Source organism: Pristiophorus japonicus, chromosome 9 (genome assembly GCF_044704955.1).
Source record: "Pristiophorus japonicus isolate sPriJap1 chromosome 9, sPriJap1.hap1, whole genome shotgun sequence".
NCBI lineage: Eukaryota > Metazoa > Chordata > Chondrichthyes > Pristiophoridae > Pristiophorus > Pristiophorus japonicus.
In genome coordinates this window covers 41154688-41177435 of record NC_091985.1, presented here as the reverse complement: position 1 = coordinate 41177435, position 22748 = coordinate 41154688, and the positions used below count along the sequence as shown (strand labels likewise).

General features: G+C 44.8%; 1 protein-coding gene across 1 annotated transcript in view; it reads right to left on the bottom strand.

Moving 5' to 3' along the window:
* The window catches only part of fmn2b (formin 2b), a 596705-nt gene that overhangs the window by 439887 nt on the left and 134070 nt on the right, over nucleotides 1-22748 (bottom strand). The window contains exons 6-8 of the mRNA XM_070890955.1: nucleotides 21807-22737; nucleotides 21275-21431; nucleotides 9542-9686 (exon numbers count right to left, since the gene is read on the bottom strand). Of these exons, the coding sequence (XP_070747056.1) occupies nucleotides 9542-9686; nucleotides 21275-21431; nucleotides 21807-22737 (1233 nt within the window). The remainder of the gene's footprint in view (nucleotides 1-9541; nucleotides 9687-21274; nucleotides 21432-21806; nucleotides 22738-22748) is intronic.

Here is a 22748-nt window from a genome sequence, read left to right as displayed (position 1 = left end):
ATCAGACACACAAGCTTTCCTGAAACTACTGCTAAATAGGAAAGATAACTTCCACCTTCCTATTTTTCTATTCTACCTCTATCTATTGCTAGTTTTTAGCTCTTCCTACCGAATCAATTTAAAATTTTCTTCCAATCAGTTTGACATTTACATTACTTTTCTCCCAATAACTTAAAAAAATATATATATATTCATACCTGGGATGTGGGCATTGCTAGCAAGGCCAGCATTTATTACAATCTATATTAACGACTTGGAAGAAGGGACCGAGTGTAATGTAGCCAAGTTTGCTGATGATGCAAAGATGGGAGCAAAAGCAATGTGTGAGGAGGACACACAAAATCTGGAAAAGGACAGACAGGCTAAGTGATTGGGCAAAAATTTGGCAGATGGATTATAATATCGGAAAGTGTGAGGTCATGCACTTTGGCAGAAAAAAATCAAAGAGCATGTTATTATTTAAATGGAGAAAAATTGCAAAGTGCTGCAGTACAGCAGGACCTGGGGGTACTTGTGCATGAAACACAAAAGATTAGTATGCAGGTACAGTAAGTGATCAGGAAGGCCAATGGAATCTTGGCCTTTATTGCAAAGGGGATGGAATATAAAAGCAGGGAAGTCTTGCTACAGTTATACAGGGTATTGGTGAGGTCACAACTGGAATACTGCGTGCAGTTTTGGTTTCCATATCTACAAAAGGATTCACTTTGGAGGCAGTTCAGAGAAGGTTCACTAGGTTGATTCCAGAGATGAGGGAGTTGACTTATGAGGAAAGGTTGAGTAGGTTGGGCCTCTACTCATTGGAATTCAGAAGAATGAGAGGTGATCTTATCGAAATGTATAAGATTATGAAGCGGCTTGACAGTCAGGGAACAGCGGCCATCAGAGGAGCAGCAGTGGCCTATAAAGTCCCAGAGGCAGTCCGGGGTCGGCAACAGTCGGGGAGCAGCGGCCGTCGGAGGTGCAGTTAGCTGCAGCAGGGTCAAAAGGAAGAAAGTAGTAAAAAGTAATCTAAGTGTGACGCCACAGCCAAGAGGATAAGTGACCTGCTGGGTGATGAGTAGGTAGTTTTCTTTTTCTTAGTAAGAAACCTGGTCATTGTTGCCAAATTAAGTAATTTAAGGGTTAAATCATGGCAGGAGAGCCCAGACCCGTGTCATGCTCCGCCTGTGCTATGTGGGAAATCAGGGATGCTTAGTGTTCCCTGACAACTATGTGTGCGGGAAGTATATCCAGCTGCAGCTCCTGACAGATCGCATTGCGGCAATTGAGCTGCATATGGCGGCACTGGAGCTGCGCATGGATTCACGCTGGAGCATCCGCAATGCGGAGGATTTCGTGAATAACACGTTTAGTGAGTTGGTCACACCGCAGGTAAAGGTTACACAGGCAGATAGGGAATGGGTGACCATCAGTAAGAGCAGTGGAAGGAAGGTAGTACAGGGGTCCCCTGCAGTCATCTCCCTCCAAAACAGATGTACCACCTTGGGTACTGTTGGGGGAGATGGCTCATCAGGGAAGGCAGCAGCAGCCAACTTCATGGCACCATGGGTGGCTCTGCTGCGCAGGAGGGTAGGAAAAAAAAAAAAAGAGTGGGAGTAACATAGAAACATGGAAAATAGGTGCAGGAGTAGGCCATTCGGCCCTTTGAGCCTGCACCACCATTCGATAAGATCATGGCTGATCATTCCCTCACTATCCCTTTGTTCTGCTTTCTCTCCATACCCCTTGATCCCCTTAGCCATAAGGGCCATATCTATCTCCCTCTTGAATATATCCAATGAACTGGCATCAACAACTCTCTGCATCAGGGAATTCCACAGGTTAACAACTCTCTGACTGAAGAAGTTTCTCCTCATCTCAGTCCTAAATGGCCTACCCCTTATCTAAAGACTGTGCCCTGGTTCTGGACTTCCCCAACATCGGGAACAATCTACCCGCATCTAACCTGTCCCATCCCGTCAGAATCTTGTATGTTTCTATGAGGTCCCCTCTCATCCTTCTAAACTCCAATGTATAAAGGCCCAGTTGATCCAGTCTCTCCTCATATGTCAGTCCAGCCATCCCAGGAATCAGTCCGGTGAACCTTTGCTGCACTACCTCAATAGCAAGAATGTCCTTCCTCAGATTAGGAGACCAAAACGGAACACAATATTCCAGGTGGGGCCTCACCAAGGCCCTGTACAACTGCAATAAGACCTCCCTGCTCCAAAACTCAAATCCCCTAGTTATGAAGGCCAACATACTATTTGCCTTCTTTACCGCCTGCTGTACCTGTATGCCAACTTTCAATGACTGATGAACCATGACACCCATGTCTCGTTGCACCTCCCCTTTTCCTAATCTGCCACCATTCAGATAATATTCTGTCTCACGTTTTTGCCCCAAAGTGGATAACCTCACATTTATCCACATTATACTGCATCTGCCATGCATTTGCCCACTCACCTAACCTGTCTAAGTCACCTTGCAGCCTCATAGCATCCCCCTCACAGCTCACACCGCCACCCAGTTTAGTGTCATCTGCAAACTTGGAGATATTACGCTTAATTCCTTCATCCAAATCATTGATGTATATTGTAAAGAGCTGGGGTCCCAGCACTGAGCCCTGCGGCACTCCACTAGTCCCTGCCTGCCATTCTGAAAAGGACTCGTTTATCCCGACTCTCTGCTTCCTGTCTGCCAACCAGTTCTCTATCCACGTCAGTATATTACCCCCAATACCATGTGCTTTTATTTTGCACACCAATCCCTTGTGTTGGACCTTGTCAAAAGCCTTTTGAAAGTCGAAATATACCACATGCATTGATTCTCCCTTGTCCACTCTACTAGTTACATCCTCAAAAAATTTTAGAAGATTTGTCAAGCATGATTTCCCCTTTCATAAATCCATGCTGACTACTTTCCAAATGTGCTGCTATTTCATCCTTAATAATTGATGCCAACATTTTCCACACCACTGTTGTCAGGCTAACCAGTCTATAATTACCTGCATTCTCTCTCCATCCCTTTTTAAAAAGTGGGGTTACATTAGCTACCCTCCAGTCCATAGGAACTGATCCCGAGTCGATAGACTGTTGCAAAATGATCACCAATGCATCCACTATTTCTCGGGCCACTTCCTTAAGACAATCAGGCCCCGGGGATTTATCGGCCTTCAATCCCATGATTTTCCCAAAAACTATTTCCCGCCTAATAAGGATATCCTTCAGTTCCTCCTTCTCACTCGACTCTCGGTCCCCTAGTACTTCCGGAAGATTACTTGTGTCTTTCTTAGTGAAGACAGAACCAAAGTATTGGTTCAATTGGTCTGCCATTTCTTTGTTCCCCATTATAAATTCACCTGATTCTGACTGCAAGGGACTATGCTTGTCTTCACTAATCTTTTTCACTTCACATATCTATACAAGCTTTTGCAGTCAGTTTTTATGTTCCCAGCAGGCTTTTTCTTGTGCTCTATTTTCCCCCTCTTAATTAAACCCTTTGTCCTCCTCTGCTGAATTCTAAATTTCTCCCAGTCCTCAGGTTTGCTGCTTTTTCTGGCCAATTTATATGCCTCTTCCTTGGATTTAACACTATTTTTAATTTTCCTTGTTAGCCACAGTTGAGCCACCATCCCCCTTTTATTTAGGGAGAGCTATAGTGGTAGGGATTCTATTGTAAGGGGAATAGATAGGTGTTTCTGCGGCCGCAAACGAGACTCCACGATGGTATGTTGCCTCCCTGGTGCAAGGGTCAAGGATGTCTCGGAGCGGCTGCAGAGCATTCTGGAGGGGGAGGGTGAACAGCCAGTTGTGGTGGTGCATATAGGTAAAAAGCAGGATGAGGTCCTACAAACTGAATTTAGGGAGCTAGGAGTTAAATTAAAAAGTAGGACCTCAAAAGGTAGTAATCTCAGAATTGCTACCTGTGCCACGTGCTAGTCAGAGTAGAAATAGCAGGATAGTTAGGATGAATACTTGGCTTGAGGATGGTGCAAGAGTGAGGGATTCAAATTCCTGGGACATTGGAACTGGTTCTGGGGAGGTGGGACCAGTAGAAACCGGATGGTTTGCACTTGGGCAGGACTGGAACCAATGTCCTAGAGGGAGTGGTTGTTAGTGCTGTTGGGGAGGAGTTAAACTAATAGGGCAGGGGGATGGGAACCCACGCAGGGAGACAGAGGAATGTAAAATGGGAACAGAAGCAAAAAGGTATAAAGGAGGAAAGTAGAAGTGGAGGGCAGAAAAATCAAAGGCAAAGATCAAAAAGGGCCACATTACAACATAATTCTAAAAGGATCCTGCAAATCCCCTGGGAGGACAGGTGCATCAACATCAGTGTCCTTGACCAAGCTAACATCCCCAGTATTGAAGCACTGATCAGCTTCACTGGGCAGGTCACATAGTTCGCATGCCAGGTACGAGACTCCCTCAGCAAATGCTTTATGCGGAGCTCCTTCATGGTAAATGAGCCAAAGGAGGACAGCGGAAAAGTTAAGGACACCCTCAAAGCCTCCCTCATGAAGTGCGACATCACCACTGACACCTAGGAGTCTCTGGCCAAAGACGGCCCGAGGTGGAGAAAGTATATTCGGGAGGGCGTCAAGCTCTTCGAGTCCCAACGCAAAAAGCATGGAGGTCGTCAAGCGCAGGCAGCGGAAGGAGTACGTGGCAAACTAGCCCCACCGACCACTTCCCTCGATGAATGTCTGTCCCACCTGTAACCGGGTCTGCGGCTCTGCTGTTCAGCCATCAAAGAACTTACCTTGGGAGTGGAAGCAAGTCTTCTTCAATTCCAAGGATCTGCCTATGAAATGGGCAGAGTGTTAAAAAAACAAGCCTGAAGGCTGTGTGTCTCAATGCGAGGAGTATTCGTAATAAGGTGGATGAATTAACTGCGTAGAGAGCTGTTAACGGATATGATGTAATTGGGACTACGAAGACATGGCTCCAGGGTGACCAAGGCTGGGAACTCAACATCCAGGGCTATTCAATATTCAGGAAAGATAGATGGAAAGGAAAAAGAGGTGGGGTAGCATTTCTGGTTAAAGAGGAGATTAACGCAATAAGTAAGGAAGGACATTAGCGTGGATGAGGTGGAATCTGTATGGGTAGAGCTGTGGAACACCAAAGGGCAAAAAACGCTAGTGGGAGTTGTGTACAGTCCACCAGTCATACTGAGGTTGGGGATGGCAACAAACAGGAAATCAGGGATGCGTGTAATAAAAGGTACAGCAGTCATCATGAGTGACTTTAATCTACATTTCGATTGGGCTAAACAAACTGGTAGCAATACGGTGGGGGAGGATTTCCTTGAGTGTATAAGGGATGGCTTTCTAGACCAATATGTTGAGGAACCAACTAGAGAGCTGGCCATCCTGGACTGTGTGTTGTGTAATGAGAGGGGATTAATTAGGAGGGAGAGAGGAAACAGGGAATTATAGACCGGTCAGCCCGACATCGGTGGTGGGAAAAATGTTGCAATCAATTATTAAAGATTTAATAGCAGCGCATTTGGAAAGCAGTGACAGGATCGGTTCAAGTCCGCATGGATTTATGAAATAGAAATCATGCTTGACAAATCATCTAGAATTTTTTGAGGATGTAACTAGTAGAGTGGACAAGGGGGAGCCAGTGGATGTGGTGTATTTAGACTTTCAAAAAGCTTTTGACAAGGTCCCACACAAAAGAGACTAGTGTGCAAAATCAAAGTACATGGTATTGGGGGTAATGTACTGACAGCATAGAGAACTGGTTGTCAGACAGGAAGCAAAGAGTAGGAATAAACTGGTCTTTTTCAGAATGGCAGGTAGTGACTAGTGGGGTACTGCAAGGTTCAGTGCCGGGACCCCAGCTATTTACAATATACATTAATGATTTAGACGAAGGAATTGAATGTAATATCTCTAAGTTTGCAGATGACACTAAGCTGGGTGGCAGTGTGAGCTGTGAGGAAGATGTTAAGAGGCTGCAGGTTGACATGGTGAGTGAGCAAATACATGGCAGATGTGGTATAAATGTAGATAAATGTAAGGTTATTCACTTTGGTGGTAAAAACAGGAAGGCAGATTATCTGAATGGTGACAGATTAGGAAAAGGTGCAACGAGACCTGGGTGTCATGGTACATCAGTCATTGAAAGTTGGCATACAGGTAGAGCAGGCGGTGAAGAATGCAAATGGCATGTTGGCCTTCATAGCGAGAGGATGAGAGTATAGGAGCAGGGAGGTCTTACTACAGTTGTACAGGGCCTTGGTGAGGCCACACCTTGAATATTGTGTACACTTTTGGTCTCATAATCTGAGGAGGGACGTTCTTGCTGTTGAAGGAGTGCAGTGAAGGTTCATCAGACTGATTCTGGGGATGACAGGACTGACATATGAAGAAAGACTGGATCGGCTAGGCTTATATTCAATGGAATTTAGAAGAATGAGAGGGGATCTCATAGAAACATAAAATTCTGATGGGATTGGACAGGTTAGATGCAGGAAGAATGTTCCTGATGTTGGGGAAGTCCAGAACCAGGGGTCACAGTTTAAGGATAAGGGGTAAGCCATTTAGGACCGAGATGAAGAAATATTTCTTCACCGAGTGGTGAGCATGTGGAATTCTCTACCACAGAAAGTTGTTGAGGCCAGTTCATTAGATATATTCAAAAGGGAGTTAGATGTGGCCCTTACAGCAAAGAGATCAAGGGGTATGGAGAAAAAAAATAGGAATGGGATACCGAAGTGCATGATCATATTGAATGGTGGTGCAGGCTCGAAAGGCCGAATGGCCTACTCTTGCACCTATTTTCTATGTTTCTATGACAAGGTGGATGCAGAGAGGATGTTTCCACTGATGGGGGAGACTAGAAATAGAGGACATGATCTTAGAATAAGGGGCCGCCCATTTAAAACTGAGAAGAGGAGAAATTTCTTGTCTCAGAGGGTTGTAAATCTGTGGAGTTCACTGCTATGGAAGAGAGCCATGGAAGCTGGGTCATTGAATAAATTTAAGACAGAGATAAACAGTTTCTTAACCGATAAGGGAATAAGTGGTTATGGGGAGCGGGCAGGAAAGTGGACCAGAGTCCATGATCAAATCAGCCAAGATCGTATTAAATAGCGGAGCAGGCTAGAGGTTCGCTGTGGCCTATTCCTGCTCCTAATTCTTATGTTATTGCCCATCCCCCAATTTCCCTCGAGGTGGTGGTGGAGAGCTGCCTTCTTGAACCGCTGTTCATTAGTACAACTGAGTGGCTTGCTAGGCCATTTCAGAGGGCAGTTAAGAGTCAACCACATTGCTGTCTGTTTGGAGTCACATATAGGCCAGACCAGGTAAGGACGGCAGATTTCCTTCCCTAAAGGACATTCGTGAACCAGATGGGTTTTTAATGACAATTCATTAGTTTCATGGTTACCATTACAGATACTAGCTGGGATTTGAACTCATGTCATTGGATCATTAGTCCAGGCCTCTGGATTACTAGTTCTGTAACATAACCACTATGTCACGTCCCTGGTACCAGACTTCTTGCCACCTTTCCTCAAGACATTCTTGCATCTCATTTTCTTGTGCTCAGTTTCCATCATCTCTTCACTTGTTTCTTCAACTTCCCTATTACACAGAAGTCACAAGCAAACAGGGAGCTCACTGGCTGGGGTGACTGGGGTAACTTGACTAATGATGAAGAGAGGAGTCTATATGCTACACAGTACAAAAAAGAACCAACAGGGTCTTTGGCTGAAGTGTGGGTTAAATTGACACAGAATGGTTACAAATATGGAGTTTTGAAGGACTCAATGAATGAGGCCCAATTCAGGGCAACAAGCAAGAGTAATTTTGCCTTACCTACCTATCAAAAGGAGAGGTGCAGGCTAAAGGATGACTACAGAGTTTGTTAGATACAACATTTCAGTAGCAGTATCTTTATCTATCATGTTGAGTTAGATATTCATTACTGCAAGACCAGTTGCACATTCAATGACAATCTTGGCATCGTGAACAATGACCTGGACAGGCATAATCTGGTGTACTAATAGTCACGTGAAACAAATTTTGAAGCTATACAATTAAAGTCAGTGGGGCACTGGAATGATCATGGAAATAACTAGAGCGGAGGAACAATTTGCCCATCCCAGCTCATCTTTCTATAAAAAAAGCTACACTCACCTCCCTCACCCAATCTAGCATCAAACTGCTTCTTGAATGATTCCAGAACTTTGATCTCCTCTACCCAACCCAGATGACCAGAGTATTAAGTCACTCTGTAAGAAGTGCTTCCCAGCATAGTTAGCGGAATTTTCTTATTAATTGGCACCTTCGTCTCTTCACCCTGAAGTTGCAGTTTTACGAGAGTGATCCATATTAGCATTTTCATTCCACTTTGCATCATGAAAGCTCCATAAAGGGGCTGGCTCTTTGTTAAATAGTCTAGGTTGTTTTTTCTTTAAAAAAAAATATATTTCCTCATAACTAGAAATTAGCACCTTAACCCTTCTCTGCAATGCTTGCACAAAGTCGTGCCTTGGTGACCAGAAATGAATGCAATATGCTTGGTGGGAACTGACCAGAGTACGATGCTGCTTGATGGCCTCTCCATAGGTATGTTGTTGACTTGGCAACATAGAGCAGAATTCCACTTGCTATGTGAATTGCTGATTTCGAACATCATCATGGAGTGTAAAACTCCCAGGAATTCTTTCAGCCTCATCCTCTAGCTGACACAACATCATTCACTATTTAGTGCATTTTTCTTCCAACATGCACTTATTCAACTTCATACATCTGCCGACTTTTCAAATTATGTGCCCTTTTCTAGCTCCTTGCCTATTTCATCTGGCTCAGCTACCCTCCTGTAAACAGCAAGGAGGAAAGAATTCATAACTTAAAAATAAAAACTTGATAAGTGTATCCTACTGCATAATGCGGTTAGAAACTTATTCACCTGCACTGGAAGATCATCAGTCATGCAAAAACTTGAAATGTTCTGACAGGGAGAGGGCAAGAGAACGAAAGCCACATCTCAAACTCCTAGCAGCCAATCGTGCTGTATTCATGGAGATCAGATGATTATAAAAAGGGAGAGGGTGTGCAAGAATACAGTCCTAAATAAAGCTCTGAAGCAAAAAAATGATGATAATGTTGCACCATTTTTGCAGTGAACATGCATCTAGATTAGTGATAGGAAGAATATTGGAGTTGCTAGTGGTGCCAGGATGAAACTATACCCTGTAGTGTAAATATGAAAAACAAACTTGATAAGTGCATCCTACTGCATAATGCTGTTTGAGAAATAAATGTGAAGCAAATTCTTGGAGCAGCCAGCTACAGGTGAGATACACAGTAATATATACCCACTATCAGAATCAGAAAATGTGAGAAATGCACAGCTGGCCAGTCAACATCTGGAAGAGAATGATGGATCGACATTTTGGCTGTGACCCTTCATCCGACCTTCCGGAATAGTCTGCCATGCATATCGTTTTTTGGTTTTTTTAAAATAAAAAATATAACATTTGATATTTCACTGTGCAGGATTCCGCCAAGATTTCTTTACAATCAAAGACCATTTACCTGTTTTGTTTTTGTTTTGCTGTAGGTGTCTAAAATTGGCTTTTTCCTCTCCTTGACAGCTGATTTTGAGAAGTAATTTTCCAGTTCCTGGATATTAATAAGGGGTTCTTCTAGTGCTGCCCAAATGGGCAATATTTCCATTTCCCTAAAAAGAAGGAACATGTGTTTTAAATCATGAATTTGCTTAAAATATTAACAAAAACAAGTGCTGGCTTATGAAATATTGAGGGGGAAACAAAATCACCCCAGGCACTTATGAGCAGTTTCAAGGGAATGCTTCCTTTTAATATCCCAGACAAGGAACCTTTACAAATGCATAATATAATGGGTAACCTACAACAGCAAATTCACTAATCGATTGAAAAGCTCTTCAGGTTAAATACTTGTATGGAAACAAAAAAATGTTGTTTCCAGCAGCCGTCTGCAGATTAAGCTCTGGTAATCTTCCAGTCATTACATCATACCTCAACCGAATAGATCACAGATGTTGAACACGATATCAGTCACCAAAACAAAACGCCTTCCAAAACAGCAGCAATTGGGACTTATTTTCAGCCACAAAGTAATTAGCTATGGAGCATTTTTTTTTTTTACAGCAACATATGGAACTTAACATAAAACAAATGCAATGAGATTCAGACAACAAACCTCTTCACATTTATGCCATCAACTAAACAATTCAACTCAATACTTTTTCCTGTGATCACTCCCATACAATCATTTCTCAAACTATTTGAGAGTTCAGTTACGAGTAATGTTTGTTATTTATACTCATTAGTTATACACTGTATTTTGAGTGACTCAAAAAGGACTGTACATTGTAAATAAAGCTGAATGTGCAGCAGTGTCGGCAGCAATAACAATTGGTGGGATTTTGGATGCTGAATCAGCCAAGTTTGAACTAGCTAGCTCTATAGTAAAGTTTAAAAATGATTGTCGGTCAAACTGGCACTTGCTTTTGGGAAACTCCCAATGGTATAAGAATTCAACTGTCCAGAATAAAATAATTTTAAAAAAAAGTATATTGTATAGAATCACAGAATGATGCAGCACAGGAGGCAGCTATTCGGCCCAACGTGCCTGGGCCAGCTCTTTGGTGGAGCCAACCAATCCACTCCCCTGCTCTTTCCCCATAGCCCTGTAAATTCTTTCCCTTCAAGTATGTAGCCTATTTTCTTCTGAAAGTTACTATTGAATCTGCATCTACTACCCTTTCAGATAGTGCATTCCAGATCACAACGGTCACTATGTTAAAAAAAAAGTTTCCTCATGTCGCCTCTAACTCTTTTGCCAGTCACCTTAAATCTGTGCCCTCTGGTTACCAACCCTTCGGCCACTGGAAACAGTTTCTCCTTATTTACTCCAAACCTTCATGATTTTGAGCACCACTATCAAATCTCCTCTCAACCTTCTCTGCTCGAAGGTGAACAACTCCAGCTTCTTCAGTTTCTCCACTTAGCTGAAGTCCCTCATCCCTGATACCACTCTTAAATGTGCGCTGCCACTCCAAGGCCTCGACAACCTTCCTAAAGTCTCATCGCCGACTGCATGCAGAAGACAAGCGCAGGCAGCAAAAAGTACGTGCGGAAAACCTGTCCCACCCACCCTTACCCTCAACGGCTGTCTGTCCCACCTGTGACAGAGACTGTGGTTCTCGTATTGTACTATTCAGCCACCTAAGGATTCATTCTAAGAGTGGAAGCAAGTCTTCCTTGATTCCGAGGGACTGCCCATCAGGATGAGGAAAGTGTGGTGCCCAGAATTGAAGACAATACTCGAGCTGAGGCCTAACTAGTGTTTTATATAAAGGTTTCTTGCTCTAACCACCTTGCTTTTGTTTGCTAATCCTCTTATTAATAAAGCCAAGGCTGCCATATGCTTTTTAAAAATAAAATCGCCTTCGCAATTTGTCCCGTCACCTTCAAAGATTTATGTGCATATATCGCCAGGTCATTCTGTTTCTGCACCCCTTTTAAAATTGTACCATTTAGTTCATGTTGCCTCTCCTCATTCTTCCTACCAAAATGCATCATTGCACATTTCCCCATGTTAAATTTCATTTGCCATGTGTCTGCTGATTTCACCAGTATACATCAATTAGATCATGGCTGATCAGGATCTTAACTCCAGCAACTCGCCTTAGTATTGTAATCCTCAATATCCTTACTGAAGAAAAATCTTTCAATCGCAGTTTTGAAATTTTCAATTGACCTCTCTCTTTCGAAAGAGAGGTGTTATGTCTTGAATAAAGAGTCAGACTAGATACTGCAAGCACAAAGTAAGGTGTGACCGTAGTCCTTTATTACAAATCTCAGAGTGCCTCTCCAGTCTGTGAGGCCTCCTTATATACAGGTGCTCTCAAGGGATTGTGGGATTCCTTGGGACTCCAGGGGATGAGCCCTCTGGTGGTTAGACATGGTATTTACAGGTTTACATACATAACACTCCCCCAGAAAAGTCAATAGTGTAACTATTTACAATGTGAGTCGATCTGGGGTCTTCCTTTCCCTGGTTGATCGTCTCGGTGCAAATGCTGGTTTTGGTGAGCCCTTTGTTGGGCCCTCGCTGGGCTGCTGGGGGGTGGCGAGTCCTGCTGGGCTGCTGTGGGTGATGGGTTCTGCTTCGTGGTCAACCGCTGGGTCGGGTTGCCACTTGTGTGCATGTTGGAGGGTCAAAAAAGCTAGAGTCTATTGTGGGTTGTTCTGGATAGTCCATAAATCTGAGTTTGACCACAAACACCCTACTCCCCTCTTTGGCCAAAACAGTGCCAGGAAGCCACTTGGGACCTTGTCCATAATTCAACACAAATACAGGATCATTTATCCCAATTTCGCGTGACACATTTGCGCGATGATATGTATTCTGTTGAAGCCGCCTGCTCTCTACCTGTTCGTGTAGATCAGGGTGGACTAACGAGAGCCTTGTCTTAAGTGTCCTTTTCATGAGCAGTTCAACGGGAGGGACCCCAGTGAGCGAGTGGGGTCTTGTGCGGTAACTAAGCAGGACTTGGGATAAACGAGTCTGCAGTGAGCCTTCAGGTTACCCTTTTCAAGCTCTGCTTGATTGTTTGAACTGCTCGTTCTGCCTGACCGTTGGACGCTGGTTTAAACAGGACAGATGTGACATGTTTGATCCCATTACGGGTCATGAAATCGGCACTGGTAAAGCACGGCCCATTGTCACTTACAAGGACATCAGGCAGGCCGTGCATGGAAAACATGGCCCTTAGGCTTTCAATGGTGGCAGCGGACGTGCTTGCCAACATTATCACACAGTCAATCCATTTGGAATACGCATCTATAACCACTAAGAACATTTTTCCCAAGAATGGGCCTGCATAGTCGACATGGACCCTGGACCACGGTTTGGAGGGCCAGGACCATAAACTTAGTGGTGCCTCCCTGGGTGCATTGCTTAACTGTGAACATGTATTACATTTGTGCACATAGGACTAAGTCTGCATCGATACCAGGCCACCACACGTGGGATCTGGCTATCGCTTTCATCGTTACGATGCCTGGATAGGTGCTGTGGAGATCACTAATTAAGGTGTCCCTGCCCTTTTTTGGCACCACTACCCGATTACCCCATAGGAGGCAATCTGCCTGTATAGACATTTCATCTCTGTGCCGCTGGTACGGCTTTATTTCTTCCTGCATCTCTAACGGGACACTAGACCAACTCCCGTGGAGCACGCAATTTTTTACTAAGGACAGGAAGGAGTCCTGGCTCATCCAGGTTCTAATCTGTCAGGCGCTAATAGGTGATTGCTCACTCACGAATGCTTCCACTACCATAACGAAATCTGCGGCCTGTGCCACCTTCACTCCTGTGGTGGGCAATGGCAGCCTACTGAACATCGGCACAGTTTTCTGTGCCTGGCCTGTGGCAGATGGCGTAGTTGTATGTGGACTGCGTTAGCGCCCATCTATGGATGCGGGCTGATGCATTCGTATTTATCCCCTTGCTTTCAGAAAAGAGGGATATAAGCGGCTTATGGCCGGTTTCCAATTCAAATTTGAGCCCGAACAGATATTGATGCATTTTCTTTACCCCGTAAACACACGCTAACGCTTCTTTTTCAATCATGCTGTCGGCTCGCTCAACCTTAGACAGACTTCTGGATGCAGAAGCAACCGGTTGCAATTTCCCAAATTCATTAGCTTGTTGCAATACACACCCGACCCTGTATGACGACGCATCACATGCTAGTACCAAACGCTTACATGGATCGTACAACACAAGCAATTTGTTTGAACATAACAGTTTTCTATCTTTCTCAAAGGCATTTTCTTGGCTTTTACCCCATACCCATTTATCTCCTTTACGCAGTAAAGAGTGCAGGGGTTCTAGCAATGTGCTAAGACACGGTAAGAAGTTACCAAAATAGCTCGAGTCCTAGAAACAACCTCAGCTCCATCATGTTCTGTGATCTCTGTGCGTTCTTGATTGCCTCCGTCTTCGAATCGGTGGGCCTGATGCCATCCACCGCGTTTCTTCTCCCCAGGAACTCCACTTCAGGTGCCAGGATAATACACTTAGAGTGTTTTAGCCTGAACCCCACACGATTAAGCTGACTAAGAACCTCCTCCAGGTTCTGAAGGTGCTCAACAGTGTCCCGACCTGTAACCAAGATGTCGTCCTGGAAGACCACGATGCGCGGGACCGACTTCAGCAAGCTTTCCATTTTCCTCTGGAATATCGCCGTGGCCGATCGAATCCCAAACGGACATCTGTTGTAAATGAAGAGACCTTTGTGCATGTTGATGCAGGTGAGGCCTTTCGCTGATTCCTCCAGCTCCTGTGTCATGTAGGCCAAGGTTAAGTCCAGCTTCGTGAACGTTTTCCCTCCCGCCAGCGTCGCAAATAGGTCATCTGCCTTTGGTAGCGGGTATTGATCCTGCAGCGAGAAACGATTGATACTTACTTTGTAATCACCACAGATTCTGATGGTGCCATCTCTCTTGAGGACTGGAACAATCAGACTGGCCCATTCATTGAATTCGATCGGCATAAATGATGCCCACTCATTGCAGCCTGTCCAGCTTGATCTCCACCCTCTCTCTCATCATGTAAGGTACTGCTCTCGCCTGGTGATGGAAGGGTCGTGCCCCCGGAATCAAATGGATCTGCACTTTTGCTCCTTGGAACTTCCCGATGCCTGGTTCGAACAGCGAAGGGAACTTGTTTAGGACCTGGGCACGAGGTGTCGTCGACGGGCGAAAGCACTCTGACGTCATCCCAGTTCCAGCGTGTCTTTCCCAGCCAGCTCCTACTAAACAGCATGGGAAACTCGTGCACCGCACCATCGTTGGAGACCTTTACGGTAGCACTGCTGATTACGGGAATCAGTTCTTGTGTGCGTTCTCAGTTTAGTGCGAAGGAGAATCAGGACTGGCCTTGAAGCCTTGCTGCACCACAATTTATCGAAAGTCTTTTAGCTCAATATGGACTGGCTTGCGCCCGTGTCCAGCTCCATGGACACCGGGAGTCCATTTAATTCAACCTTAAGCATTATCGGGGGACACTTTGTGGTAAATGTGTGCACCCCATATACCTCTGCCTCCTCGGTCTGAGGCTCTGGTTCGTCGTGATCCACCGTGGATCTGCCCTCCTCTGCAACATGGTGGTTTGCAGGATTAGCAGAGTTTGCAGCTTGTCTGCACATGCGTTGGAGGTGTCCCATTGTTCCACAGCCCTTGCAAACGTATCCTTTGAAGTGGCATGAATGGAAATAAATGATCACCCCCGCAGCGCCAACAATGTGTTAATGGCCTTGTATTCACCGCCCTTGATGGTGGACTCAGTCATTTGCGAACATGCAGCTGCAGGCGTATAACTCCTGCCCTGTACATTTCGATTCGAAAACATGACTTTGTTCACAGTACTTGCAGCAGCCTTCGTGTGCTGAGAAATTTGTTTGGTATCGTCACTGATGGTGATAAACGCCTGGGCTATTGCTATGGCTTTACTCAAGGTTGGCATCTCTACCGTCAAAAGTTTGTGAACTACTACTTCATGGCCAATGCCAAGTACAAAGAAGTCCCTGAGCATGTGCTCCAAGTGTCCTTCAAATTCGCAATGTCCTGCAAGGCGTCTTAGCTCAGCGACGTAGCTCACCAATTCCTGGCCTTCAGACCTCTTGTACGTGTAGAACCGATACCTCACCATCAGAACACTTTCCTTCAGGTTTAGATGCTCCCGGACCGGTGTGCACAACTCATCGTACGACTTGTACGTGGGTTTCGCTGGAGCGAGCAGATTTTTCATGAGGCCATACGTTGGTGTCCTGCAAACAGTGAGGAGGATTGCCCTTCATTTGGCAGCGTTCGCTTCTCTTTCCAGCTTGTTGCCAAGAAGTATTGGTCGAGTCGCTCCACGAAGGTTTCCCAATCATCTCCCTCGGAAAATTTCTCCAGGATGCCCACGGTTCTCTGCATTGTTGCGGTGGGGTTCATCATCTGTATCTCGTCACCAATTGTTCTGTCTTTAATAAAGAGTCAGACTAGATACTGCAAGCTCAAAGTAAGGTGTGACCGTAGTCCTTTATTACAGATCTCAGAGTGCTTTTCCAGCTTGTGAGGCCTCCTTATATACAGGTGCTCCCAAGGGACTGTGGGATCCCGCTACCCTTTGTGTGAAGAAGTGCTTGTTTGGGTCACTCATTTATATTCTAAACTTGAGATTTGCAGCGGGAATTGCACTATTTTAAAGTATATTGCACCAGCTACAAGATGCAATGCAGCAACTTGCCAAGGCTTCTTCGACAGCACCTCTACCACCTAGAAGGACAAGGGCAGCAGGCGCATGGGAACATCACCACCTACAAGGTCCCCTCCAAGTTACGCACCATGCTGACTTGGAAGTATATCGCCATTCCTTCATCGTCGCTGGGTCAAAATCCTGGAACTCCCTCCCTAACAGCACTGTGGGAGTACCTTCACCAGACGGACTACAGCAGTTCAAAGCGGCGGCTCACCCCCACTTTCTCAAGGGCAATTAGAGATGGGCAATAAATGCTGGCCTTGCCAGCAACGCCCACATCCCATGAACGAATATTTAAAAAACTTCACTTGCATGGAGATAAAACAGGAAGGATAAGACCGTTTATGTCTGCATTATTCCCTGTCGAAGGAAACCACAAACACACATAACTGCACTCGACATTTAGCTCCATACTTTAAGTTAGCAATATTATGAAGCATTTATTTCCCTTCTCTCCCCTTCTTACTCAAAAATATATATAGAAGTGTGCAGGACCTATGTACCACGGAGAAACCAAATGATTGAAAGCGCTGGTATATTCATCTACATTGATATTGCATGTGATTACAATTACTAATTATTGGACATGCTGAAATGAAAGTTTTTGATCCAAAAAAAAACTTTAAAATTGCAGTTATTTACAACTTTCATGAATGAAAACAAGTACCTATTGGTGATTAAAACATACTGGCAGATTAAATAGCTTTTGTTTCTGGTACCATTTATATTCACGTCAGAACTGGGCAAAAAAGAAAGGTAGTTGACAGCTGTTTTAAAAAAAAATCATAAAGGCAACAGAAAAAAAGGCAGTACTGGTATAAGCAGCACAAACGTGGTACTCCAAGGATAGATTTTGGAAACCATCCTATTTCCTAGAGGGAGCCATTTTTTTATTTTTCTCACGAGAAAAGTGGCAAAGATCAATCTGTCATTGCAACAAGTAAACAATGTTAAGACTTCAGATGTTCAACAGTAGCACTACATTATCACAGTGAGCCCACAAAACACAGGAGGGGCAGAGGAGATGGCAACATCACCATGTGCATTAGTTTTCAAGCAGGCTCTGGCCTAGAACTGCCTGCTCCCAACTGCTACAATGGCTGCTGAAACTAATTCGTAGCACAACAGCGTCCATATGCTGCAACATGATTTAATTTTTTTCTTTGCCTTTGTAATATTTCCAAAAGGGAAATAAAAAGACAGTGCCGAACTGATGATGGAATAGTATCACGTGTGCATATTTCTGTCTGCAAATAGAGTGTTTGGCAATGATCCTTGAAAGCCGCAATCTCTTTGCTATTAAAATTCACAGAACAAAAGCCAATTTTACATCAACAGCAGGATTGCGTTCAAGTATTGCAAGTAAACAAAGTCAATCTGGATCAAAACCTTACCTCATGTCCCAGGGCTTTCTTACAGGTGACAATATTTAGCGGTCCTCTCTAAACCCATAACTCCCCTTTTGGTAATGAGTACCCTATTTACAGTTGTGCTACAAATTTGCTGTGAAAAACTTCACAGCTACTAAGAGCAAATGGTGGGGCATTATTCATTTTGATTGCAAGTATAGGTACGCCCACTCATTTGTATTGCCTAAGGTTACAATACAGAGGATTTATAGGAGCTAAAAACTCAACACAAAAATGTTTGACAATGAGAAATATATACGTTGGCCTGGATTTTGTGCTGGTAATGATGACATTTGCCACCATTACCCCTCTGAAAGTGGCAGCAACTTCTGGAGTCCACACATGCGCAGGTAAACACAGAAATCCAGAAGTTGCTGTTAGTGATTCTACTATCTTCACAGGTTGCGTTGTGGAACTCCCCTTTGCCAACAATCACCTCAATTCCCACTGAAACATAGTTACTAATGAAAACTTCCCCTATTACACTGGAAAAACACATTTAAAAAAAGCCCTAAAAATTAAGCCTTGTTGAAAGAGGTATATCTTTTTAAAATGTATTTATTCTTTCATGGGATGCAGGCGTCACTGGCAAGGCCAGCATTTATTGCCCATCCCTAATTGCCCTTGAGAAGGTGGTGGTGAGGTGCCTTCTTGAACAGCTGTTCTTTGTAATAGTTTGGGACAACTGAGTGGCAGTCAAGAGTCGACCATATTGCTGAGAGTCTGGAGTTACATATAAGCCAAACCAGGCAAGGACAGCAGATGTCCTTCCCTAAAAGGACATTAGTGAATCAGATGGGTTTATATAACAATCCAGTCATTTCATTGTCACCATTACTAATACTAGCTTTTTAATTCAAGATTTATTTAATTAATTGCATTTAAATTCCCCAGCTACCATGGTGGGATTTTAACTCACGCCTCCAGATTATTAATCCAGGCCTCTAATTACAAGCGTTGGTTAATTTTAATAGAAGAGGATATACTGAGATCATCACGACATTGTCACACTAAACTGAACTAGAAGCTGTCTTTTGTGGCAGTGCCAGAGTGGGGGGTGGGACAGGGAATGAATTATGAGGGGAGGGGGGGAGGGATTGACCAGAAATCTAACAAGTAGGATATGGTTTTCCATCAAATAACATTTAAGAAGTGTTGTCTGATTACAATGGAAGAACTAATGAATTGTGTTCCAACATATTTCAGGTCACATTTAAAGCCAATCTTGGATACCACTTGTGAAACTAACTTTGTTTACATTGGCATTTCCCCAAGCAAGTGGGTTGAAGTGAGCAAAAACTCCAGAAATCTACAGTTGATTTGGAGACCGATGGGCTTGAAGGTCAATTAAAATCCCTCAAAGCAGCACAAACTTGTAACATAGAAACATAGAAAATAGGTGCAGGAGGAGGCCATTTGGCCCTTCGAGCCTGCACCGCCATTCAATGAGTTCATGGCTGAACATGCACCTTCAGTACCCAATTCTTGCTTTCTCGCCATACACCTTGATCCCCCCCTAGTAGTAAGGACTCCTTTTTGAATATATTTAGTGAATTGGCCTCAACAACTTTCTGTGGTAGAGAATTCCACAGGTTCACCACTCTCTGGGTGAAGAAGTTTCCCCTCATCTCAGTCCTAAATGGCTTACCCCTTATCCTTAGGCTGTGACCCCTGGTTCTGGACTTCCCCAACATTGGGAACATTCTTCCTGCATCTAACCTGTCTAAACCCGTCAGAATTTTAAACGTTTCTACGAGATCCCCTCTCATTCTTCTGAACTCCAGTGAATACAAGCCCAGATGATCCAGTCTTTCTTGATAGGTCAGTCCCGCCATCCCAGGAATCAGTCTGGTGAACCTTCGCTGCACTCCCTCAATAGCAAGAATGTCCTTCCTCAAGTTAGGAGACAAAAACTGTACACAATACTCCAGGTGTGGCCTCACCAAGGCCCTGTACAACTGTAGTAACACCTCCCTGCCCCTGTACTCAAATCCCCTCGCTATGAAGGCCAACATGCCATTTGCTTTCTTAACCGCCTGCTGTACCTGCATGCCAACCTTCAATGACTGATGTACCATGACACCCAAGTCTCATTGCACCTCCCCTTTTCCTAATCTGTCACCATTCAAATAATAGTCTGTCTCTCTGTTTTTAACCACCAAAGTGGATAACCTCACATTTAACCACATTATACTTCATCTGCCATGCATTTTCCCACTCACCTAACCTATCCAAATCACTCTGCAGCCTCATAGCATCTTCCTCGCAGCTCACACTGCCACCCAACTTAGTGTCATCCGCAAATTTGGAGATACTACATTTAATCCCCTCGTCTAAATCATTAATGTACAATGTAAACAGCTGGGGCACCAGCACAGAACCTTGCGGTACCTCACTAGTCACTGCCTGCCATTCTGAAAAGTACCCATTTACTCCTACTCTTTGCTTCCTGTCTGCCAACCAGTTCTCAATCTACATCAGCACACTACCCCCAATCCCATGTGCTTTAACTTTGCACATTAATCTCTTGCGTGGGACCTTGTCGAAAACCTTCTGAAAGTCCAAATACACCACCATCAACTGGTTATCCCTTGTCCACTCTACTGGAAGCATCCTCAAAAAATTCCAGAAGATTTGTCAAGCATGATTTCCCTTTCACAAATCCATGCTGACTTGGACCTATCATGTCACCTCTTTCCAAATGCTCTGCTATGACATCCTTAATAATTGATTCCATCATTTTACCCACTACCAATGTCAGGCTGACCGATCTATAATTCCCTGTTTTCTCTCTCCCTCCTTTTTTTAAAAAAGTAGGGTTACATTGGCTACCCTCCACTCCATAGGAACTGATCCAGAGTCTATGGAATGTTGGAAAATGACTGTCAATGCATCCGCTACTTCCAAGGCCACCTCCTTAAGTACTCTGGGATGCAGACCATCAGGCCCTGGGGATTTATCGGCCTTCAATCCCATCAATTTCCCCAACACAGTTTCCCGACTAATAAGGATTTCCCCCAGTTCCTCCTTCTTACTAGATCCTCTGACCTCTTTTATATCCGGAAGGTTGTTTGTGTCCTCCTTAGTGAATACCGAACCAAAGTACTTATTCAATTGGTCTGCCATTTCTTTGTTCCCAGTTATGACTTCCCCTGATTCTGACTGCAGGGGACCTACGTTTGTCTTTACTAACCTTTTTCTCTTTACATATCTATAGAAGCTTTTGCAGTCCGTCTTAATGTTCCCTGCAAGCTTCCTCTTGTACTCTATTTTCCCTGCCCTAATCAAACCCTTTGTCCTCCTCTGCTGAGTTCCAAATTTCTCCCAGTCCCCGGGTTCGCTGCTATTTCTGGCCAATTTGTATGCCACTTCCTTGGCTTTAATACTATCCCTGACTTCCCTTGATAGCTACGGTTGAGCCACCTTCCCTTTTTTATTTACTTAGTGTTACTCAAGTCCAAATAATTTAAAATGTGATTTTAAATATCTCAATTAAGTACGAGGAGGTTGCTCAAATAATGTTAGTAAAAGCATAATAGTCTATGCATAATCTTATTACCTTTTGCTGCTTATCTGAATTCTTGACCAGTAGAGAGGCTTCATTGGACGGGATGGATCAATTGCAACTTTTCGTGGCGATTTGTCTTTCGTCATTCCAAATGCAAAAAATCCTGCTGGATGAGGTGGCGGAAGAAAACCACAGCCTGGAGGAGGAAAAGATTGTGGGGGCAGACCCTGCCCTGGTGGTGGAGCTGGAGGAGCTTCAGTTCCAGGTAGAAGAGAAGGCGGGAGTCCCGAACCAAGCAGAGGGGGAGGAGGAGGAGGAGGAGGAGGGGGCGGTGGATGCGTTGAGCCAGGCAGAGGGGGTGGAGGAGGGGGAGGTGGATGCGTAGAGCCAGGCAGAGGGGGTGGAGGAGGGGGAGCTGGGTGCGTAGAGCCAGGCAGAGGGGGAGGAGGAGGGGGAGCTGGGTGCGTAGAGCCAGGCAGAGGAGGAGGAGGAGGGGGAGGTGGGTGCGTAGAGCCAGGCAGAGGGGGAGGAGGAGGGGGAGGTGGGTGCGTAGAGCCAGGCAGAGGAGGAGGAGGAGGGGGAGGGGGAGGTGGGTGCGTAGAGCCAGGCAGAGGGGGAGGAGGAGGGGGAGGGGGAGGTGGGTGCGTAGAGCCAGGCAGAGGGGGAGGGGGAGGGGGAGGGGGAGGTGGGTGCGTAGAGCCAGGCAGAGGGGGAGGAGGAGGAGGGGGAGGGGGAACCGTAGAGCCAGGCAGAGGGGGAGGAGGAGGGGGAGGAGGAGGGGGGTGCGTTGAGCCAGGCAGAGGGGGAGGAGGAGGGGGAGGATGAAACGTAGAGCCAGGTAGAGGGGGAGGAGGAGGGGGAGGTGGAAATGCAGTACTAGGCAAAGGAGGTGGTAGAGGTGGAAGCTCACAACTGGACAATATGGACAGATGTGAGGCTTTAGAAGGTAGAGTTTGGCACTCAGGCAACAGAGACAACGTGCCTTGATTGGATAAAAGTTGCAGTGAAAATGGGTGTAAATTTTGACCTGATGGCGCAGACACAGAAAGGGGAACTTCACTTGTTTGAGGTGCCAACAGTTGTGATGAAGTATTACATGGATATGTTGGAGTTTTTGACTGTGACGAAGCTACCGATACAGAATGATCCTGAGATGAAGAAACCCTGCAACTTGGGAGTGGAGATTGTGACGATTGTCTATCTAATAAAGGCACTTGAACAGTTGCATGTTCCTGAGTTGGGGAAGTCTGTACAGATTTAGTTTCTAAACAAGAACTCGGTGTACTGTGCAGAAGAAAAGTCTGCTCTTCTGTTTGAAGGTGATCAGAAGCTTTTGAGACTACATCCTCACTACCAGATTCGTGGTCTTTTACAGTACTCTCCTGGTCGAACAGGGCAGACTGCTTCTCCAGTTCAGCTATTTTAGTCCTTAGCTGTTCAATTGTTTGCTCAAGTTTCTGGATAACGGCAACCTGCTCTTCCTTCAACTCTGGTGTTTTCTCTTCATTATCTTTCTGAAAAGGAA